The 21,330-nt window shown below is 43.2% G+C and overlaps 1 protein-coding gene across 4 annotated transcripts; it reads left to right on the top strand.

The window, feature by feature from the left end:
* The first annotated feature begins 804 nt into the window (after positions 1 to 804).
* On the top strand, positions 805 to 21,015 carry rxrgb (retinoid X receptor, gamma b). 4 transcript variants are annotated; one of them, XM_029499769.1, is made up of 11 exons: positions 805 to 931; positions 13,858 to 14,093; positions 15,446 to 15,454; positions 16,955 to 17,099; positions 17,398 to 17,577; positions 18,059 to 18,219; positions 18,940 to 19,069; positions 19,521 to 19,653; positions 20,004 to 20,095; positions 20,334 to 20,439; positions 20,753 to 21,015. In XM_029499769.1, the coding sequence occupies exons 1-11, from the start codon at positions 901 to 903 to the stop codon at positions 20,898 to 20,900; spliced, it is 1,371 nt and encodes a 456-aa protein (XP_029355629.1). In that variant the 5' UTR covers positions 805 to 900; the 3' UTR covers positions 20,901 to 21,015. The 4 variants fall into 4 exon arrangements, with proteins under 4 accessions (XP_029355629.1, XP_029355628.1, XP_029355627.1 ...); XM_029499768.1 differs by lacking the exon at positions 15,446 to 15,454; XM_029499767.1 differs by lacking the exon at positions 15,446 to 15,454 and having other exon boundaries at positions 18,041 to 18,219.
* The last annotated feature ends 315 nt before the right edge of the window (positions 21,016 to 21,330 follow it).

The following is a 21,330-nucleotide window of genomic DNA, read 5'->3' as shown; positions in this document are numbered from 1 at the left end:
TTGACGGAGCGTCTGCCGGCTCCGCAGTTCAGGACTGTGAATGGCACAGAGCGGCTTGACTCCTGAATAACCTTCCGAGGTACAGCGAGCTTCACCCCTGCATGACCCCGCACTGCGAGCAGGGCTGTGGGGAGGGGGGGGGGGGGGACTCCGGGGGGTACCCAGACCGGGGACTCGCTTGATATCAAATAGGTAAACACTGGAGAGACCCCCCCCCCCACCACCACCACCACCACCACCCCGCCCCTTCGGAAGACTAAATTAAAAACACAGTTTTGCATTCGTTTTTTAACAAGCACGCGCATTCAGATTTTAAAATACACCCAATTAGATGGGCATTTAATTATTAACACAAATGGACGTGGACACCCTGGAAGCTGATCCGCATGTCTTTGAGTGAATTTGCTATGAATTTAAATAATACAATAAAAGAATGGCTTGCTTACATCCACACTAGAAGCTGTTGAGGCTCCACAGTGAGAAAGATGAATGAAAATATAATCATCTCCTGTCCAATTATAAGACGCACTGGTTACACTTCTAACCAGCATTCAAAGAAAATGTGCGAAAGGATTAGGAAAGGATTTAATTTTATTTATTTATTTTTTTAACTCTCCGGCAGTGAAGTTAGATTTTCATGTGGGAAATGTTGCAACACAGGCTGAAGTGAGAGGAGAGAGACGTTTCGTCACGATCGCGTTGGATCCTGATACCGACCGCTGTTGTCATTGGGAGAAGCCCTGTTTGCCGCCCCCCCCCCCCCCCCCCCCCCCCCCCCTCCCTCCCTGGCTGGGCCCCCGACTAGAGCCGCCTCGCAGAGTTCAGTCGCGCCGGGAGAGGAATGCGTTGGGATGTGGAGCGACACCGACTGCAGGAAACCGACGCAACAACTCGCACAATATGGACAGCAATGATCCGTATTTACACCTCAGTAAGTACGCCTCGCCCGGCTGCCTCGACCCGGGTCCGGCTGCTGTGTTGTCCGCAAAGCTGCGTTTTGTTTTGACTTAAGAAGAAGAAGAAGGAGACGGCAGGAGACAGAGAGAGGTGGTGGGGGGGGGGGGGGTGCGTTTGTTTTATGGCGTCTTCTCTCCAGCCGGCTGAGCTGCGGACTTTAAAGACCCAACCGTGTATGAATCCGGTTGTTTATTCTCTGCTGGTTTTTTACTGTCGTCTTGCAAGCCTGGCAGCCGAAACGGAAAGCTGCCACCACCGATGAAATAATATTATTAATAATTACTAAAAAAAAAAAAAAAAAAAAAGTCAGGTGATCGCGGTAGCGCCGGTCAGGCAAGGTCAGAGGTTGGCACTTTAATTGCGCTTATGTAATTTATGGCGCTTGTCGCGCGTCTCTTGCTAAACTGTTTGAGACAGAAACACAATTTATTGGTCTGGGATGGTCTGGCACATCCAGAGAGAGGAACGCGTGTTAAATGAATAATTATAAAAAAAAAAAAAACAAAAAAAAACAACAACTCCTGCATGAATGTCGGATTTGTGGTGATAAACAAACTTCTGCTTTGTGTGGTAAACAGGAGCGGAAGACGCGCTGTGCCGGCTATATTCAGCTGAGTGACAGCATGATGTGATTTAGCTCCCTGAAGCTGAACTCTGGTCTCACTCTGCTGACTTTGCCCTTGACCCAGCTGATGGCCTTTTTCTATTAGCAGGTCTTTTTTTTTTTTTTTTTTTTTTGGGGGGGGGGGGCTCTAGTGACAACCCAAAATCCAGAGTGGAGTGCTTTTTCCACAGAGGAGCGTGCAACATGTGGCACACATACTGTACACAGGCTTCTTACATTCAGGGAAATGAGTGTGGAGTCTGTGTTTCTGACTGCCGGTCCTTTTTCAGATTGGACTCTTAGGTTGGAAGAGGGAGAGAGAGTCCCCAGCTTTCTAACCTTCACTGAGTTACACACCAGGCTACATGCATCATTCATCATGTGATGTGTTGTTTTTTTTTTTTTTTCTCCCTGAATGATACACTCCCTGTCAAACCACTGCATCAGATATAAACCCCCTTTTTTTTTTGGTGCGGGGGAGAAAAGGAAGAAAATAGCATGTCAGAAGGAAACAAATAAAGCCTGTGTTTCAGGACAAAATTGCACAGCCCCCCCCCCCCCCCCTTTTTTTTATCGTAGATATCTTGGCACTGTTCGGAGGGCCTGAAAATTGTTTCCATAATGAATGTGGCTCCCAGGGGAATGAGCGAGACATCTGGATGGGAGAGCATGTAGAGGGAAGCCCAAAGTGTACAGAAGTAGCAGCACTGCCCCCCCATCCCCTTGGGCTGCAAAGTCTTTGTTGTCTGCCTTTAAAGGCTTCACTTTGATCAAGCAGTAGAGGCATCCCAAGATTTATGCAGATTAGGGCGCCAGTGTGGTTTTTCCGCAGATATGTTCATCTGTTATTGATTGATCTTTTATTAACTACCCACTATCGGTTTCTCCCCTGATAGCAATCGCAGTGTTTTCCTCTGTGGCTGTGGTGCAGTAAAAGCTGCCATAAAAACAAGGCAAAATATTATTTTCTGTTAGATTTTACGTAGGAATTACCAACTTTTGCAGTCATTGGCTTATTGCTCATTTAAAGACCCCATCTCCAATTTAAATACAGTTCTTTTCAAAGAATGTCTTTGCACAATTATGGTCCAGCAGTAATATGGATAATAATCTGGGATAAACATTGAATATTTGACATATTTTTCACATTGAAAATTTGACAGAAAATAAGCACATGACTTGACTTGAGGTGGCTGTCAACCACGATCAGTATGGCAGAGGATGATTCACATATCCATTCACAGATTTTATCATATTTTATCTGAATATGTTAGCGGACACAATGAGCATTTTCTGGGTTTTAAACCACAACCACTGAGAGATCATTGCGAGTGTGTTTTTCCTGTGTGGGCTCAAAGCTGTGCTCTGTGACGTGTTTTAGCCCAAACAGCTCACACAACCAGGGTGTGAACAGCATTCAGTTCTTGAATGGGTGACGATTGTCTTTTGGAATCTGTCATAAGTGTGACGAGAAGGTGAAAAAGTGTGTGAATGAAAAAAAAAAAAAAATAAGGGAAAAGAAAAACACTATGGTGATTATGTGCAGTTGTGCCACTCAGCTTTTCCCAGACATGTTGCGTTTCAGCAGGTTTGATGCAGGCCCACCTCGGGCTTTAAGTTGAGTCAGCTTTTTTTTTTTCTCTCACTCTCTGCATTTTTTTTTTTTTTTTTTTGTGCTTCTTCAAGTTTCATCAGTGGAAGTGATTCTAGACACACTGATGAGCTACCAACTTTTGACAGCGACAACTTAATTTAGCTCGCCAATCTGGGAAGTTGTGGCAGAAAAGGAGAAAGGGATGGGAGAGTGAGGGAAGCAAAATGAAAGGGGAAGTGCAGGGTGGAGTGAGACTGAAGCGGGGCGCCTTGCATGGGGAGGTGGAAAAAAAAGTTGATGTGAACACTCATCACATGTTGAAGGTCATTGATTCAGCTCCCAGCACAAACCCACAGACCCAATCACATGGGCAGGTTTTTATGGTTGCAGACATGCAGAACTTTCTATATATATGCACAGTCTATTGTGCCACAAGATGTGACTATGATATCATGTGACTTAAAGAATGTGGGTGTTACTGTTTGACTGAGGAGTCCTAACAGCAATGCAACATGCTGTCCCAGCCCACGCAGTGAACCACGCAGGTGGAGAGGGTTGGGCAGGCTTGCAGGTATTTGCTCAGGGATTCTGTACCCTGAGACTTGCAATGCCTCAGTGCTGTCACAGTCATTAGCACACAAAGCACACAGGCTTACACTTGGGCGCTTTTGACCGAGTGTGTGTATTTATGCACCAGTGCAAAAGAGTGTTTGTGTGAGTGGGTGCTAATTGTGAGAACAGGATGAGGGGAGAAAGAAAGGGCCTAAGGAGGCCATTCTCTGGGCTAATTGCCATTAATTAGTCATCAGAGAAGAAGAAGGTCAAAAGCTTAATTTGATTCCAGGTTTAACCAAGCAGAGAACCTTGGAAGGCCGGTGGGCAGCCATACAACAACATACACATCAAACGTGGATGCACAGTAACTCACGTTTTCCTCACAGTGAACGCACGAACACCAATACTAATTACTCAGGATTTATTCATCTGACCTGCACAGTGGTTGCTTTTGATTAATTCTCACACGGAGCTAAAGATGTACTATTTTTGAAATCCAATACTGAATACATTTACATCCAAATTCCTTTATTTGTCCCACAGTGGGGAAATTGCAATGTACATATTCAAATGCAGGATAAGCTACAATTTTCCGTCACAAAAACAAAATCATAGCTCCACGTTTTTTGACGAGAAACCCAATTGAGAACCAATTAAAATAAAAGTGCAGGCGAAAAAGCCTGAGGTAAAAACAGAAATCTTTAAAGTTTAGTATAATATTTAACTCTATTAAAAGTGAGAGTTGTCTGTTCGGGCTTTACATAGCATAAAAGAGTAGCAACAAAGTAGCAGAAGTAAAAGCTGATTCTGTCAGTGTTATATACGACCATTATCGTTGCTGCATTAACATGAAATCAGTATTTTCAAATTGCAGTTAGCAGAGATACTACAATACTTAAATAAATCTAATAAGTTATTTTCCACCTCCCTCTATAGTTACTGTGTCCTTGAAGATAATCAGATGGTTCTGAAATGATTAGGTTGTTATGAAAATTAATCTTCAGTAATTCTCATCATAGATTTTTTTTTTTTTTTTTTTTGTCAAGAAAACAAATTACTCCCTGGTTCTAGCTTCTCTGGGATATTCTACTTCTCTAAATCTGTGTAAATTCAGTATGTTTGAGTTTTGAGCTACTGGACAGACAAGACAACATGATTTGACGACATCACCGCCTGCCGAGTTTTCTTACATTTCATACACAAGACCATTAGTTGCTAAACAATCAGTTCATTCAGCAAAAGGCAAATGGTCAGGTATTGTGACCTTGTATCCCGGCGTCAGCCCCAAAGCAAGTGTATGTTTGGAAAACTTAAGCACCACCAAGCTCATTATTGCCATTAGATGGAGTTGGATTGAAGAAGGGAAATTTATGGCTCAACTGTAGTTCATTCGACTGACCTGGCAAAGTGGCCTTCACAGGCACACAAATGCCAGCAACAGGTACCAGCTGAGCACGTTACATCTCATTAAACTCCTCCAATTTGAGGTATGAAGAACATGCCGCAAACATCACCATGCTATTTCAAGTGCTCTCAGTGCCACTTGTACACTTGTACAAGGTAACACAACACATACGCTCACTTTGCTGTGGTGATAGATATACATTTTTTGAATATTGTTAAACATTTAGGAGCGTATCCTAAATTTAGTGTTGCAAACCCCCCTCCCGTGTATTCCCTGCTGGTGATAGATCTATGAATGCTAATTATGGCTCTCAGGGTTAATTTGACAGTTGTTATGTGGGCCATGACACACTATTATAACAGCACACATTTAAGAAGAACTGTATTATTTTAGCTTATCCCTGTGGGATTCTTTAAATCTGAACGAGAAGCGAGTATCTATTTTTCGTGGCTGTCGTCTTCTCTTCTTGTCTCCAACCAAGTCAGAGTCTCTTGCCAGGTTACTGCCGCTGAGGGGCTCTAGTTACCAGCGGCTATCCTTGCCATCCTTGAAGCATTATATACACATTAGATGCAGTCACATGCAGGTATACTGCACAACCTGGCACTGTTAAGTCATGCAAGTAAAATAGACGCACATATGGTGGGGAAGGGTTCCCGGCCCTTCATCGCTATTTTTCAATGCAAATGATTGAAACAACATTTGATAGGATGGAAGGATAAACTGAAGCGAGCAGCTGCAGATTTAAATCAGTGCCAATGTCATATTTATTGGCTAGGGCTATTTTTTGGTGATAATGATATGACATACTTCCACAGCCAAGAATGCATGCTGCCTCAGTTATTGTTAAATTGAACTCCTACCTTTGGCAGGCTGCTTTTCGTGCTGTTTGATTCACTCCAAACCATTTTATCAACTTAAAAAAAAAAAAAAAAAAAAGAATGTCCTGAGCGTTGCGGTATTAAAGTCTCAACCCATACACCCATACCTGCATGCATTTTGCAGTTTATTTGGAGTCCCAGTGGATTTGTCATGTATTGTTCTTCATTGCCTTTAAGTTATATTTTTGGTCTGTTTGTATCTGAGTGTTTGCTTCACCATCCTACAGCATTGAATAAGACAATTCCAGACTTCCTGGAATGCTTTAACACTTGTTAAACACACAAACACACTCACAGTGTGAACACAGGCAACTCCACATGCTGTAACAGTACTATCAAGCATCCATGCTGGCACAGCTCTTTCTTGGCATGAAGCTGAATTTCTGAGGTTTTGAGTGAGATAGCCTCTGGCTGGGACTATCACTTCCTGCCTCAGCACTGGCATCCCATTAATACTACAGACATATTAAACACAGTCTCTGACCGGTGTTCAGGGAAAAAAGGAACTAAATTAAGAAATTTCGGCCAAAAGCAACTTCAGTGTTACACTGTCTTTTCTTCTTCTCCTATCTGGATCCGTTTTAAGAAGGTGTAATAGGAAACTTCTAGTTATACTGGACTTTTAAGTGTGACTCCAGTCCCGTGCCAGTCACCCTGTTCGGCCAACAACAACAGGTGTCTCCGGACAGATAATTTTACCAGCAGTCAGAGAGAGAGAGAGGGAGAGACAGAGCGACATGAGATGAGTGGGTGGCAGAAGAGCTGATTTGCACGGCAGTCAGGCAGCAAACAGTTCCTGTGGGATTGATCTCAGGGGAAGGATAATCTGGGTAATCCTATAACCGGCGCTGGTGGACTCCGCCTATTTTGCTATACACTCATGCTCTGCTCCCCCACAGTCCCGGCCACCCTTCTTGACGGCGACCCTTCTGTTCCTGCAGCATAGCGTCATTTTTAGGCTTAACACAGACCCAATACTCAAATCTGAGTCCTGATCCTAAATGACTGGCCTCCTGCCAGAGCCGCGTTGCACCTGAAGGCATGTGGCACCCGGTGGCATCACCTGCAACTGGAGGAAGCCTTGGGAGGGAGCTAGATTATGGGCACTGTGAGTAGTTTTGCCCTGCCTGGCTGTGTGTATGTGTGTGTGCGCGTGTTGTTGGAAATGTACCGATCGGAATCTGTCCAGGGATTGTTGTTAGTGCAAGATGTTTCCTGTCTGCACCGCTGTTGCTCTGTAATTTTTCCTTGAGTGAAGCCTGAGCACAATAAAAAATAACGCTGCACAGATGCACCGCGGCATTGCCTCTAATCCCTGTGTACTCTTTGAACAATTTATTTATTTTATTTCTCAGTAGGACTAGCATGCAGCTGGCAGGGCAACTTCATCCGTGCAACGTAATCAAATTTACAGTTTTCCGTATAAAATCCAGAATGAGCTGCATCTTGGTAAGTGTCCTCTGCTGGTTAGAGGACTTTTTATTTTTTTTTTGTGGATTCTGAATGAAAATCTAGATTTCATATCTGCAAAAAAGGCTTGCTTGCTGTCTTTCAACCCACTGGATCAGCTGAAGCAACAGTGTCAGCTTCAAGATTTTGCTGTTGCAGGTTACAGTAGAGAGCGAGTGAGTTACCTGAGGTTTTGGTTGGGGCTGTGATCAGCAGGGATGCCACTCAGTTTAATAAAGGGACGCCTCAAGCCTCGTCCTTCACCATCCCTTTATCCGTCAGCACTTGTCTCTTCCCATTAGCCACCTCCATTTGCTTATCTCTTTGTTTGTCTGCTGTCCGTCACTCCGCATCCTTCCATCATCACTTGCTCTGAGGAGCTGTTTTTCTTTTCCTCCTTCCTGTGTTAGAAGAGGTGTGGGAGGTGTTGATGGGAGCTTAGATACATGCATGCTGTAGTTTTCCGAGTCGATTAACTATCCACGAGTTGTGTGTGGGCACAAGAGCACCGTCTCTTTTCCTTATTGTCCCTGAGAGAAATGTGATGCGTATATAAGATTGTTAACAACTGTATTTCCTCCTAACTGAAAAGTATGAAGACGGTCATTAAATACAAGTTGGACACAGCTTTTTCAAACCTTTCTATTCTTAGAGAAGGCCAAACATTTCCATGACAGTCAACAGTTTCAGTTCACAATCTAATGATGTAAAAATCAGCTGCATACGTTGACGCAGGAAGTTGCATATATTTCATTCCATTGAAAGGTTTTTTAATTGAAAGTAAATTGGGAATACAAGAAAATATGGCAGCTTTTCTTTTATTTATTTTTTTTTACCTCCAGCCTGTAAGGTAAGAAATTGGCTGCTGACCCATTAAATTTAAAATATTTCTAGCATTTTTTTGTTTCAAAAATATATATTTTTTTGGGGGGGGCATGAATTTCTATGATCTGGCCCCCTGTACACTGGAAGGCCAGCACTGAAACAGGGAAAAGATAAAGATTGGTTTGCAAGTGCAACGACTTCAACAAGAGGAGCTAACACAAGTCTGCAGACAGCACGGTTTGAACAGGCAGTCATTGAAAAGTTACGTGAAAGGCCCAAAGCAGATCGAAGGATCCAACCTTGTGGCTCGGTCTTGATGCGCTTACTGAAATTAGTTTCTGGAAGTTGTCTTCTTGCTGTTACAAATGGTTGTTGAGTGGCAAGAATATGCTGTCAACACATGCAGTGACACACACATATTGCTACACACCTAATTGCTCATCTCAAATTGTGACCCACCGAGCTGACCGGGGCAACCTAACCTCTGTTTGTGTAGGCAGGTCTGACAGTCTCTTCTGTTGCTTTTAAAGCCAGACTGCAGAGAAACTTGAATACACAGAATTGACTTTTTTTCTTGTGACAGATAGTGCAAGTTAGTTCACATGAGAGTTCATTACGCGGCAGAATTTAGGGTCAGAGAACTTAAGTAGCTGAAGTGCTGAAGTGCTGCGTGGCCAAATGAGAATATTTTTTTTACATTTCCTTGAGGTTACAATAGGAGAGGAACCACACTGATGTGCTATTCCTGTAGCATTGATATTTTGGGCTTTACACATTTATTTTAGTTCTTCGTGGCCAATAACAAAGTCAGTGAATGGTACTGGTGTCCTTGAGGCAGCTACATGGATAGATTGCTGTTTATGTAAGAGTAACATAGTGTTTTGTTTTTCTGTCACCATTAACTATTTCTATATCCTAAATCACAGCTGTGCAGAAAGCAGAAGCTTTTCTCAACTGGTGATCTAATGTTCTCAGCCAGGCGGAGAGATTAGACGTATATGTGGTGGCAGGATCATGTGAGCGCTGGTGAGGCATCCTGCCAGTACCACAGCGCCCTCCCCCATCCATCCTCCCATCCACTCATCTATCCTTCAGTTGCTTCCTTCCTTCCAATCTGGCTCTGTCCCCTCCTCCCCGGCCTCCCACCTTCTTGACAGCTGGCCTGCTGAGCTGCAGATACTTACCCAGGGATAAGAGGATTTACTGACACAATTGATCAGACATCAACCTCGTTTAGCAATGAAATGAATGTTCAAGAGGGGTGGTGATTTTGTGCTGGTGTCCAATGGAAATTTGCATGCTTTTCTTCATTTAATGTGAAAGATGACAAGTGAGTGCGCATGGACGGCGTGTGTGTGTGTGTGTGTGTGTTAGGGTTCAGGGCCGGCCCTAGTCAGTTGGGTTGGCAGTGAAAAGATTTCTTAATTACACACGCGCTGTATCTAATGAGCTCCGTAGGCTGTCCGTCTGATTACTTTGGGATGGGTTCTGCTGCAGCACTGTACGCGCACACACAAGACACACACACAAAGAGACACACGCAAGACAAGACACATGCAAACAGACACAAAAAAAGGCATTAAACAGATCGCTGCACATGCTCAGGCTCCTTCTTCCTTGTGGCTAATCTTATAGACATCGAAGCTTTGCTGCTCCTACCCCGTCATTTATCCATCAGCCTACTCCCCTCCTCCCACTATGCACACCCGATGCTGATCTGGTCTTCGGACAGGAGATATTATTAGTTAGAGGGCCATGGGCTTATTGAATTACCACACAGTGGAGTGCTCCGTCCAGTCACTACCCAGTAATTAACACTGAGGGATTTTCAGCGTTTGTCATCCGTGATGTTTCTTTAAACCTGTTGATCGTCAGATCAATGTAATACATCTGTGGCTATATTTGCAGTGTTGGCTACTCTCCGCCGCAGGGTGGTTGGCCTTCAAACACATGATCATCTAAAGCACACAAAAGCTGATTTATGATGAGGTGGCCTTGGGTCCCTGCAAGCAGACAGTGTGAAATATTTTACAGTAAAGCTCTGTTTTTGATCACTGGTTCATTCTGACATGAAGTCATTTAAGCATCACATTTTAACTGCATGTAGTCAGTCGTTATGTTGAGCCCCTTTTTGAGCGTGCACAGTGAAAAATGTTGTCGGTTTACTTGCTGCATGCATGCTTGTTTGTTTGTTTGTTTTTTTTAATAGGAGCATTTGAATAGTCATTCGAATATTGCTGACCAACAGTCAGCAATCCAAAGATTTTTAACTTAAGTCTCTGTAGTGGATAAATGATTTATTAAATCCCAGTTTCGAGTGTGCGCTGCACTAATTTAGTATCCAACTAAGACATTATCACTTACATGTATGTGTGTGTGCATGTATATATATAGTACCGGTAAAAAGTTCGGGCACACCCATTTAAATGTGTCTAAACTTCTGACTGGTACTGTATACATTAACTGTCACATTTATTTGAATTGAATTGAATTAAAAAGCTCCCAATTAGATCCAGCCTCAGTGAGTTTATGTGATCTTAGTCCCTGCATGCTTATTTTGAAGATTTGATGTCCCCTTGGCACAGTCATTTCTGGGAATGATCAGTGTTGGCCGCTGCAGATAGGAACTCTTTTAAACTTGGTTCAGGAGTTTGGCAACAGGCGACCTTTGATTTGCGACAGCAGCGGTCAAAGGTGCCCTGGACTGCTCTGTCTGCTTGTTTGCTCTCAAACAGATGCTCTCAAATGGAGACTGACAGAGGCGCAGGAGCCAAACCTGTTTGAATTCATCGCAGTTTTTATGCTCGGTGATTGCGCTTCTCTCTGCTGGATAACGTGTGATGAGGATGCACATTCCTGAAGCTTCTTTGTATGGAGGTGATTTACATAGAATGGAGATGGAACAGCCGGTCCAGTCGGGTCATTCAAGGATAGCCCCCTTTGAGCCGCTCTGGGCTGATTTATGCTTCTTCCGCTGAACATTTTGGCTTCTGTCCATGCACACACACACACACACACACCCCTGAACCAACCATTCTCTAAGCTCAAGGTGATGTTGTCAAGTTGTCTGCTTTGTGCGACCTTAAGATTGCTACTGTTCGACAGCATAAAACCGCAACAAATTGTCACATTTAGAAACCTGAAATCAGACAGTGTTTGGTCAAGAATTTCTTTTTTGCTTGACAGATGGCTTTAGTAACCACTTGCAGATCAATCTCTGTCACCAGCAGCATTAAATAAATACAGTTTTGGGAACAGCTAGCCAGGATCTGGCTTTCTGAGCACCTGTAAGATCTATTGCTGTGCAACGTTTTATGTGTGCGTATTACTGATATGTGATGTTGGGTTCTGATGTGAATGTGACACTTTTTTTTTTTTTTTTTTGCCCTCTGGTTGTTATTTGTGATCCGTCTTTTGCGGGAACACATGACACCCTTTATCCTCTCATCTTTTACATCTGGAGGTCCGCGTGAACACTTTGGCTGGAGTGCCGGCAGCTCGGTCTTGATATTTCCTACTCAGCACTTCCAGAATAGAATAGAACTTTATGAGCCACAAAGGGAATTTGCCATCCACATAGAGAGAGGGGTCAGTGCACAAACTGAGACAGTACACGCTGTACTCATCCTGTGCTTCTCCATTGTGTAAGCTTGTTGATACAATGAGAATTCACTTCAGAAAGGTTGGGAAAACACAACCGTAGAATTCAAATCTAGGTAGTTCATTTTTGTTGCCTTAACAAGTTGACTCTTTGTGTAGCAGTGCAGTATATCCTCTGCATCCTGTCAGCTCAGTGGGGGAGAGAAAGTTCCCAATACATATTTGCCTGCCTGGGATCACTCATGGAGGGCTGGAGAAAGTTGGTGAGTGAGAAAGGGGGTGGAGGCTATAGTCTTGCTGCTAAACAGGAAGTTGCACAACATCTGTTCCTTGGCTTACAGAGAGAGACTCAATGGCCAGCTGTGTGTTCGAGAGTGTGTCTTCATGCTGAAAGTGCTATCCGGGCAGACAATGTGACATTCCTGTCTATTTCCCAAATCCTTGACATCTGAAAGCAACTTACAACTTTGTCTTACATTACTTACAGTTTCCATGTCTTTTATTATGTTTGGATTTAGAGCCTCTTTTAATCACTGGAGAGGAAACTCATGTATGCTTAATCACTGCCAGAGGTTTAGTATCAGTGCAATATTTCAAAAGTCATTGAAAGTAATTAGAAAGTAGTTCTGTTTCACTTTCAAAAAGACTGAAGACTGAAAAATGTCACTGTTTGATGACAACCTCTTTAATACTTATTAGTTAAAAAAAAAAAAGTGGAAAGTACAATTACAGCAAAGAAGGACTGACAGCTGGTGACTTTCTGATGACTACTTGACTAACTGAGCAGTTGTTGCAGCTACGGTACAGAACTTTGTCGTGCACCTTCCGTTTGTTGTGTTGTTTGTTGTTTCGGATACACACGAACACACACTTAAACAACAGCAGCATTGGGCTGAGCTCCAAACTGTGTGTGCATCTGTAAAGGCTGATGTGGGCTTGTGCACTGACGCAGATGAAGTTTCTGAACTTTCATTCGGGCTAATCCAAACATTCATGTGGCGTGTCATTCATTACGAGTAACCTTTTCCTTTAGAAAAAGAAAGAAGTTATTAGCCCAGGGGTGTGTTTTTTTTTTTTTTATTATTTCATCTCTCCGCTCCAGAGGAGCTTTTTGACAGCCCGAATGTATATATTGTACATAGACATTTATTATTAATGTGTGCAGTGCGCATTCGGCCTGGTGTGTACACAGTGTGTGAGCAGGTCGACACACACCACACTGTGTTCCTCAGCTGACTGACAGCTTTTCTAACTAGGTCGTCTATGTAAATGCCAGCCTGTCATTTTATATTAATGGCTGCAAAGTCAGCACCCTGTGACCAAAATCAGGCACATGTCACTCTGTCCTGCCATATTTACACATCAGTGGCTGCATGAAGGCATATTGCACTGTCTGCCAAAAGTATATTGTCAAGCCTTTGATCCTGTCATGTGGTCATAAGTATAAAAATGTGTTTATCTACTGTGCTGCTATTGCCAAAGTGTGCGATGTTTTACGCTGATCACTGAGATGAACTTAGAAATAACTTTAATCAGCTGCTGCTCCACTCAAGTGTTGTTTGTTGCGTATTTACTCTTGTGCGACCTTAAAGCTGTTATTGTCAATATTTTCTCATGTTAGCATTCGGATCAGTTAAGTTTCTGTAAGTTTCTTTTACAGGAACTCTCTTATGTCTTTGAACTCATTGTTTTGGTCCTGCGGCCTGCAGCTTCACTGTGCCGGTCCACTCCCAATGCTCCCAGAGCCGCAGCAGGCAGCTGTTTCCAGCAAAGCTACCTGCCCAGCGTCTAACATGGCAGTCAAAGTTAGTGAACACAGGGGAGCATTTAGCAGCTCCAGGGTCAGCTAATAGACGCCAGAGATTTGACTCCAAGTGAATGCCAGTGACCTTCCATGACACGAGCATTTGTTGTCTTGGTTTGCGTTTGATTGCACTGCTGTATACTATTTAGTTTTGTTTTCTAACGCCTCTTTCTCTCCTAAAAGACTCCACAGGGCCAATGAGCACGGCTCTCACCCACCCGCCTCCCATGGGTGGCATGGTGGGCCACCCATCAGTCATCAGTACCTCCAGGCATCTGCCATCCCCCATGTCCGCCTTGGGCTCGCCGATGAACGGTCTGTCCTCACCCTACCCCGTCATTACGCCGTCACTGGGCTCACCTTCTGTGTCGCTGCCGTCCACGCCCAGCATGAACTTTGGACCACTCAGCAGTCCGCAGGTGAGAAAATGTGCTGCTGTTTTGACGGTAGTTGGATACAGCAGCAATGGACATTGTCTCTATCAACATCCTTTTCTGAGGGGGTGACATTTAAGAAAAAAATCCCTCAATATAGAATAAAAAAATAAATAAAATAAAACAAAAAGCTATAGGTTCTATTTATTTCCTACTTACATTTATTTAAAAACGATTGGTTTTTATTTTATCAATATACTCGGACTAGCACGTATATTATTTCAAATTATGCCTTTGAAACATCATCGTATTCTCTGGTTGATCTTGTGCCTTTCCCCCCTGGAATCCCTGACAGCATGCCGGAGGTTGAAGGTTAGCCGTATCCAATGTCCCCGTCTCCCTTACCCTTCCACTGACCTTTAAACATTTTGCCCCAGAAAGGTCAGCACTGGGTTGTGTGTTGCTGCTGCCGCACCAGGGGACTTCAGACTCAGTCCAACTATTAGCCCTTTAATGGATTACTGAGAGAAAGAGAGACAATTTTTCCTGACTTTCTTTGACTTTTCTGACATTTTTCCCATTTTTAATATTGAAGCTGAAGTCGTGCACATTTACACCCACGGCGCTGCTCCTCTTGGTCTCTGGTGAGAAAAAGACTTATGCTGGTACATTGTTTAAGCGGTCCATTAAATGAATTACAAACCCCACAAGGCTCAGTGCTTTGATCATCAGCCCCACACACACACTGCGCTTTAGAGGCTGGATCGAGGCCAGTGCTTCAGGCTGCAGGAGACAACAATACGCATTGCTTCAATCGTAGTATGGATCCATGCCTTTAGGGACGCTCAGGGTTAATCCAACGTTGTGGCGTAGCCATCTTTTCACCGCTCGCCAACAGTGACCAAGCCGCCATCAGGTCGTCGTGTCATGTCGCATCTCATACTGTTTTCATGGGTGAACTGGAGTTCATGAGCAGTTTATATCCACAGCATTGAGCACAGAAAATTCAATATTGTGCTCGTACATCTGCACTCATTTTTTTCTCCTATCATCACATTCTCATCAACAATTTTTTTTATCTTTTCAATATTATATAAATTACAGCTATAACTACAAATTACAATATAGAATTTTTGATTGATTCTTATTCTAACCCTATTCTTTTTTGAATGGTACATTATAAATTTTTTTTGATTAGATTTGTATGATTTATTCTTCTGTTATTTTATATCACTAAATTTGGTATTGAAATAGTACTTAGTCAATTTGAGATTTGGAATAGACAATCCAATCCTCTTTATTGGCGTACACATGGAGAAAGGGGGTTGGTGGTACTTGCTCAGTGAAAATAAATGTTTGTCCTTGCTTTTTTTTCTAGCTGATTTACAATATTCCAGATTTTTACTGTAAAGTGGGTTTCCCATGTCTGGCCCATTAAAGACCAAAGTAAACCTGCACGTATGATTCAGTATAGTCTTCATACCATGTGTTGTATAAAGAATGCATGATGCATCAATAATCCATATTCAGTGCTCGTAGCCTTTTACTGCACCAACATGTTGCCTGTCTGAAACAGCGTGTCTGACTGAAAAACTGTTTGAATGCACCGCCAGACTTCAGTTGTTTTTTTGTTGCTGCTGTTGTTTTTTCAAACCAAACGTGTCAAATGGATTATTTTTGAAAATTGCATTGAACAGCGTGCTTAAGAGCAATAACTGTGCACCGCTGACTCACAGATGAGCAAACACACATGGGAGGGGCTGAATACTCATTTAAGTGTGGCTGTGTGCCTCCGGGGCATCTATCGTCGAGGAGGGGAGAAGTGGTGCGCTCCGGGTAACACTGAAGGACAGAAAAAAGATCGTATGAATACTTCGCCGTAGAGTCCTCAGCTCACCGTGCCACTGGAGGACATTGAAATGAAAGTGCGCTCTGTAAATAAGTGATGGGAAGAGCCTGAGATGACTGTGAGGAGGCTGTCCTATATGTCATACCACATCAAAGCTATAGGACAAGATGAGGCAGGAGGGGGGCATATTTAGGTCAGCTCCTGGTGTTTCCAGTTGGATTGCAGATGTTTCCACATAAACAACTAAACAGAAATGAATGTGCAGCCCACGCATGCATCCTATCTGGCTTTCATCAGCTGGTGGAGGTCAAAGGGCGTAGGGGTGATAAGAGAAAGGCAGATATGTAAAAGTCGACGTTGTTCCCTGGTTTTGAACATATCTTGCTTCTCATCTAAGAGGCCTCATCATCTCTGCTAAGTGGTGGAAATTTATCCTGAGAGGCTCATTCAGTTTAACCTCTGTCGCTTATTAACATCATCTGGGATTCCCTGAAGTCACACAAGACCTAAGAGACCTCATTCTCATAATGTGATGTGTGGATTTTCATGAAGACATAATAATTCTCCAACTTTTAAATGGGAAAAAAAAAATTGTGCCGGCATTGAGCGCAGCAGTTTAAACATTTCATTTCAAAATGACCTTTATCCCCTCAAATCCAACGCCCAGAAACAGAAACCCCCTCTGCTGTTTCATTCGAAGAACTGCCACTTTCTGCACATGTAACCCCAATGCCTCTCCCTGTCATCAAACAAATGTAAAAAAAAAAAAAAAAACCTGTGTGACAAAGCTCTGACAGAAGACTGGGCTCCTCCCAGCGCTCGAGCATGTGATCGCACCCTGAGACACTTTCACAATAAAGTGTGTGGGTGGGGAGAAAGTAATAATATGGGAGGGAGCGGAAAACAAACTGAGAAAATAGAGGAAGACAGTGTCATGAGACTGCCTGACATTTTTAACTCTTTACTTCCCCTCCATTTCCTCCGCTCATATCACTTCTGGACACCTAAGCTGTAACTGGTTGTCTCTTTCTCTCTTCTGTTTTCCTGTCATCCTCAGATGAACTCTATGAACAGTGTCAGCAGTTCAGAGGACATAAAGCCTCCACCAGGCCTACAGAATCTAGGAAACATCAACTACCAATGTACGAGCCCCGGGGGAATGTCAAAGCACATTTGCGCCATTTGTGGGGACCGCTCTTCAGGTAATGCTGCGGGAAGAGGATGGAGGGCAGAAACGTACGCTCACATTTCACCCAAATGAAGTCAGATTGTTTTCACGATGTCCCGTTAGACTTTTTGTCAGGTTTATCACTCACTATCACTGTTTTCCTCAATATTTACGATACTGTCTCTGCTGCATTACAAATGGTGGTCTTAGATTGTGGTAAATTACGTTCCTCCAATTCTGTGCACCGATGAAGGAAGGGGGGGCAGTCTGCGTAGTTTGAGGTGTGTTGCTGACTCAGAGCAGGACCGACGTTGTCGTGTTTGCCCTCACAGGAAAGCACTACGGCGTGTACAGCTGTGAGGGATGCAAAGGCTTCTTCAAGAGGACCGTCCGTAAAGATCTCACGTACACGTGTCGAGACAACAAGGAGTGCCTGATTGACAAGCGGCAGCGAAACCGCTGCCAGTACTGCCGCTACCAGAAGTGCCTGGCCATGGGCATGAAGAGAGAAGGTGTGCATGTGCCAGCTCTATAGGCTTGGATTCTCTAAAGGTGTCACACCCTGACACACGTTTATTGAAAGTGCACTCACGGAATTGTTCAGGAATGTATTTGAAGTTGAAGTGAAGAGCCATGTCTGGTTTAAATGTATGGGAAAATGATGCACAGCTCATATTTAGTATACTGCAAATTTTCAAGGATATATAGATAAAAATGTTTCCCTTGAAGTTGAATAATTGATTCGGTGTATAGAATGTGTATACAGAAACTAATTCAAATGCTGGAATATAATTTGTTGTGTGCAAACAAGGGCTCCAACTTTAAATCTGCTGATTAGGGCACAAGTGATTATATCTGTATATTGTGAAAATAAGTTATTTTTACTAAGACAGATTTCCCAATTGAGAGTTTGTTTGATGTGATCCAATTATATCCAGCCAGGAAGATTTAAGTATGGGCGGTTTAACCTTCAAGGTGTTTGTGCGTGTGCAGCGGTTCAGGAAGAGAGGCAGCGTGGGAAGGAGCGAGGGGAGAATGAAGTGGAGTCCACGAGCAGTTTCAACGAGGACATGCCTGTGGACAAGATCCTGAATGCTGAGCTGGCCGTGGAGCCCAAAACGGAGACATACAGTGACGGCAGCCCTGGAAACTCTGTAAGAATCAAAGACGGCCCCCACTCTGCCTTGAGCTCTTTAATCACCTGACTCCTACATGATGTTGGTCCAGATTTGTGGGAGTCAAACAAACAAATGTACCCAACCAGAGGTATTTAGCTGGCAGCTATCTGGGAACTGAAGTGGTGGAATGCGATGAAATGTAAATAAATTCAGGAAAAAAAAAATCTCTGATACAGCAAATCCACAACTTAGATGTTTTCATTAATAAGTCATTTGAAGATAAATAACACATGACGAGTAGTTTGTAAGACTGAATCTACAGTAACTCCTGTCGGTACTGCTGACAGCTATTTATTAACATGATTTTTCTTGTTTACCATTTATTATCAATCTCGTGGATTCATACAAACAGTTTCAAGATCAGACACATTTTACCCTGAGAGATAAATTAACAGTGAAGTAGATACTGAACTGCACATATCTCATGCAGCCCCGCAATAAATCCGAGCACTCTAATCTCATAATGTTAATCTTTGGTGGCAGCGTGCCAGTGGTAACTGAACTCTGTGATCGTTTCAGAGTCTGTCTTCTAAAATGTTCACGAGTCTTTACAGGAATTTGTTGGTTTAGAAAGCGCCTGAAAATAGCTGCAGCTGCACAGGCTCTTGGCTGCTGTTGAGCAAATTAGAAGCAGATCACTGAAACCATTTCTGACTGTATCGTTTTGTGATTATTTCTTTTTATGCTCCTCGCCAGACCAATGACCCCGTCACCAATATCTGTCAAGCAGCAGACAAGCAGCTCTTCACGTTGGTGGAGTGGGCCAAAAGGATCCCGCACTTCTCTGAACTCCCCCTCGACGATCAGGTCATCCTGCTACGAGCGGGTAAGGCGCGGCATCCAATCATATGCATTCAGCGAGCACGTCTGTACATTAAAAGTGCACGCAAAGGCACACTAAGACTGAACGAGCCTTTCTAGCAATCAGTAGTCATTCATCTTCAGGCAGACAGTCTATTTAAGTCTTCCACATATGCTGAGCACATTTTGCCATCTAGTTTAATGGAGCAGTGACACCAAATATAGCTGGACTATTTGCCAAGTCCCAGCAGTGCAGTCGGCCTCTGCTGGTGAGAGTTTTAAGCCACAGAACACACACAGACAGAATGAGGAAGTTGTGCACCTAGAAGGGCTTCTTTAAGCTTTTTTAGCTAGCAGAAAGAACACAGGAAGGCGAATAACAGAAATCTAAAAAAGAAAAAAAAAAACTTCTAAAATTGTTTACAGAAATGGATTGTGGGGTTAGCAGGTCACAGATGTTTTCTTTTTGCACCTAGGCTGGAACGAGCTGCTTATCGCTTCCTTCTCGCATCGCTCTGTCACAGTAAAAGACGGCATCCTGTTGGCAACGGGCCTCCACGTCCACAGAAGCAGCGCCCACAGTGCGGGAGTGGGCTCCATCTTTGATAGGTAGGAAGCCCCTGAGACGGCATCCGGGATGCTAAACAAGTGCAACTTCTGGAGGCGCGACTGAAATGCACATACAGAGTGTATGTGTAGTAAATGTTGAGTCAGTGGCTCAAGACGGCAGCTGTCAAACCAGCCCAGTTGGTTTTAGTCAGGTAGAAAACATTTCACCAGTTCTTTAGCCTACTGTTGCTTTCACTCACAGTTTTACAGTGTCACCTAATGAAGATGAGCATTCCTGGAGAAAAGAAAACTCTTTACTAAGAAACATTTCACAGATTCAAAGCCCCATTTTTTTCGACGGATTTTATTTATTTATTTTATTTCTTTATTCCCTTCTTCATCTCCTGCAGAGTCCTAACAGAGCTGGTATCGAAAATGAAAGACATGCAGATGGATAAGACAGAACTTGGCTGTCTGCGAGCCATCGTCCTGTTCAACCCAGGTACATATGACAGAGAGCAACGTAAGCAGTAATTCACAACGCAATAATTCAGCTGTTTGATTTTGTGTACCGGTTAAACATAATATCAGTCATCATAACAGGGTTTCATGGCTTCACTGTGCACCCACCTATATTTATCCAGAAAAGATACGATGGCTGCAGTTACCTCAAAATGCAGGTATATATGATGCAGATCTGAAAGGATACGTGTGTGACTGGTAACTGGTGTTTGTTTCAGACGCAAAAGGTCTTTCGAACCCACCCGAAGTTGAAGCGCTGAGGGAAAAGGTCTACGCGTCATTGGAGTCATATACAAAACAGAAATACCCAGACCAGCCTGGCAGGTAGGCTACGCATTACACTACGGGAACAATCAATATTAAACACCATTGTTTTAATCGCTGCGTTGTACGAAGTAGGACCTGTAGATTGCATCACTGCGCAGCTCCTCCATAACGAAAAAACTTTGGCTGGACTACCATATTACATTTAAAAGGATGCAAAGGCTGGTGGGGTTCTTCCTTACGTGGTGGTGATGGTGGTTTTTAGTTGATTGAGGAAATAAAAGCCCAGACTGCCCAACCGACTTGAGACGTAGGTTTTGAAACCTCAGCATTTGACACTTAATTTCCTTTTTCTTTTTTTCTTTTTTTCTAGATTTGCCAAACTGCTGCTCCGCCTGCCGGCCCTGCGCTCCATCGGCCTCAAGTGTCTGGAGCATCTCTTCTTTTTCAAGCTGATTGGGGACACGCCTATCGATACCTTCCTGATGGAAATGCTGGAGGCGCCGCATCAAATCACATGACACCAGGCCCCTCTCCTTCCCTCCCTGTACATACTCCCACCCTGTCAGCGATATGAAGATGGAATTTAAAAAAAAAAGAAGAAGACTTGATTTAAATTGTAAAACAGCATATTTTGTACCAAGCAAAACACTGTAATTAAAATTTTAAAAAGTATTTTGAGGTTGTGCAGAGGTCGAGACAGCGGATTGAGTATACTGTCCGAATGAATTGTAATGCAATTATTAACAGATTTTTTTTGTAAATAGATAATTTCAAGCCTCCATTTTGAAAGGACACAAATTCAATTTGAAAAAAGAATACTATTTTATTCAAAGAGCAATTGAATAAAAACAGAAACCATCCGTTCATTTCTTAAAACAGAATAAAGTTATTTAAAATTTATCTAAAATGGTGTTTGTATTGTCATGTTTGGCTCATAATTTATTATTC

Source organism: Echeneis naucrates, chromosome 4, assembly GCF_900963305.1.
Source record: "Echeneis naucrates chromosome 4, fEcheNa1.1, whole genome shotgun sequence".
In the NCBI taxonomy this organism is placed as follows: domain Eukaryota; kingdom Metazoa; phylum Chordata; class Actinopteri; order Carangiformes; family Echeneidae; genus Echeneis; species Echeneis naucrates.
This window is presented reverse-complemented; position numbering and strand designations above follow the sequence as displayed.

Bases quoted from the DNA above. Each gene is read 5' to 3' on its own strand.
- rxrgb (XM_029499767.1), top strand. From the start codon at position 901: ATGGACAGCAATGATCCGTATTTACACCTCA. The intron at 14,094-16,954 runs GTGAGAAAATGT...TGTCATCCTCAG, and splicing joins GACCACTCAGCAGTCCGCAG to ATGAACTCTATGAACAGTGT. The intron at 20,096-20,333 runs GTACATATGACA...TGTTTGTTTCAG, and splicing joins CATCGTCCTGTTCAACCCAG to ACGCAAAAGGTCTTTCGAAC.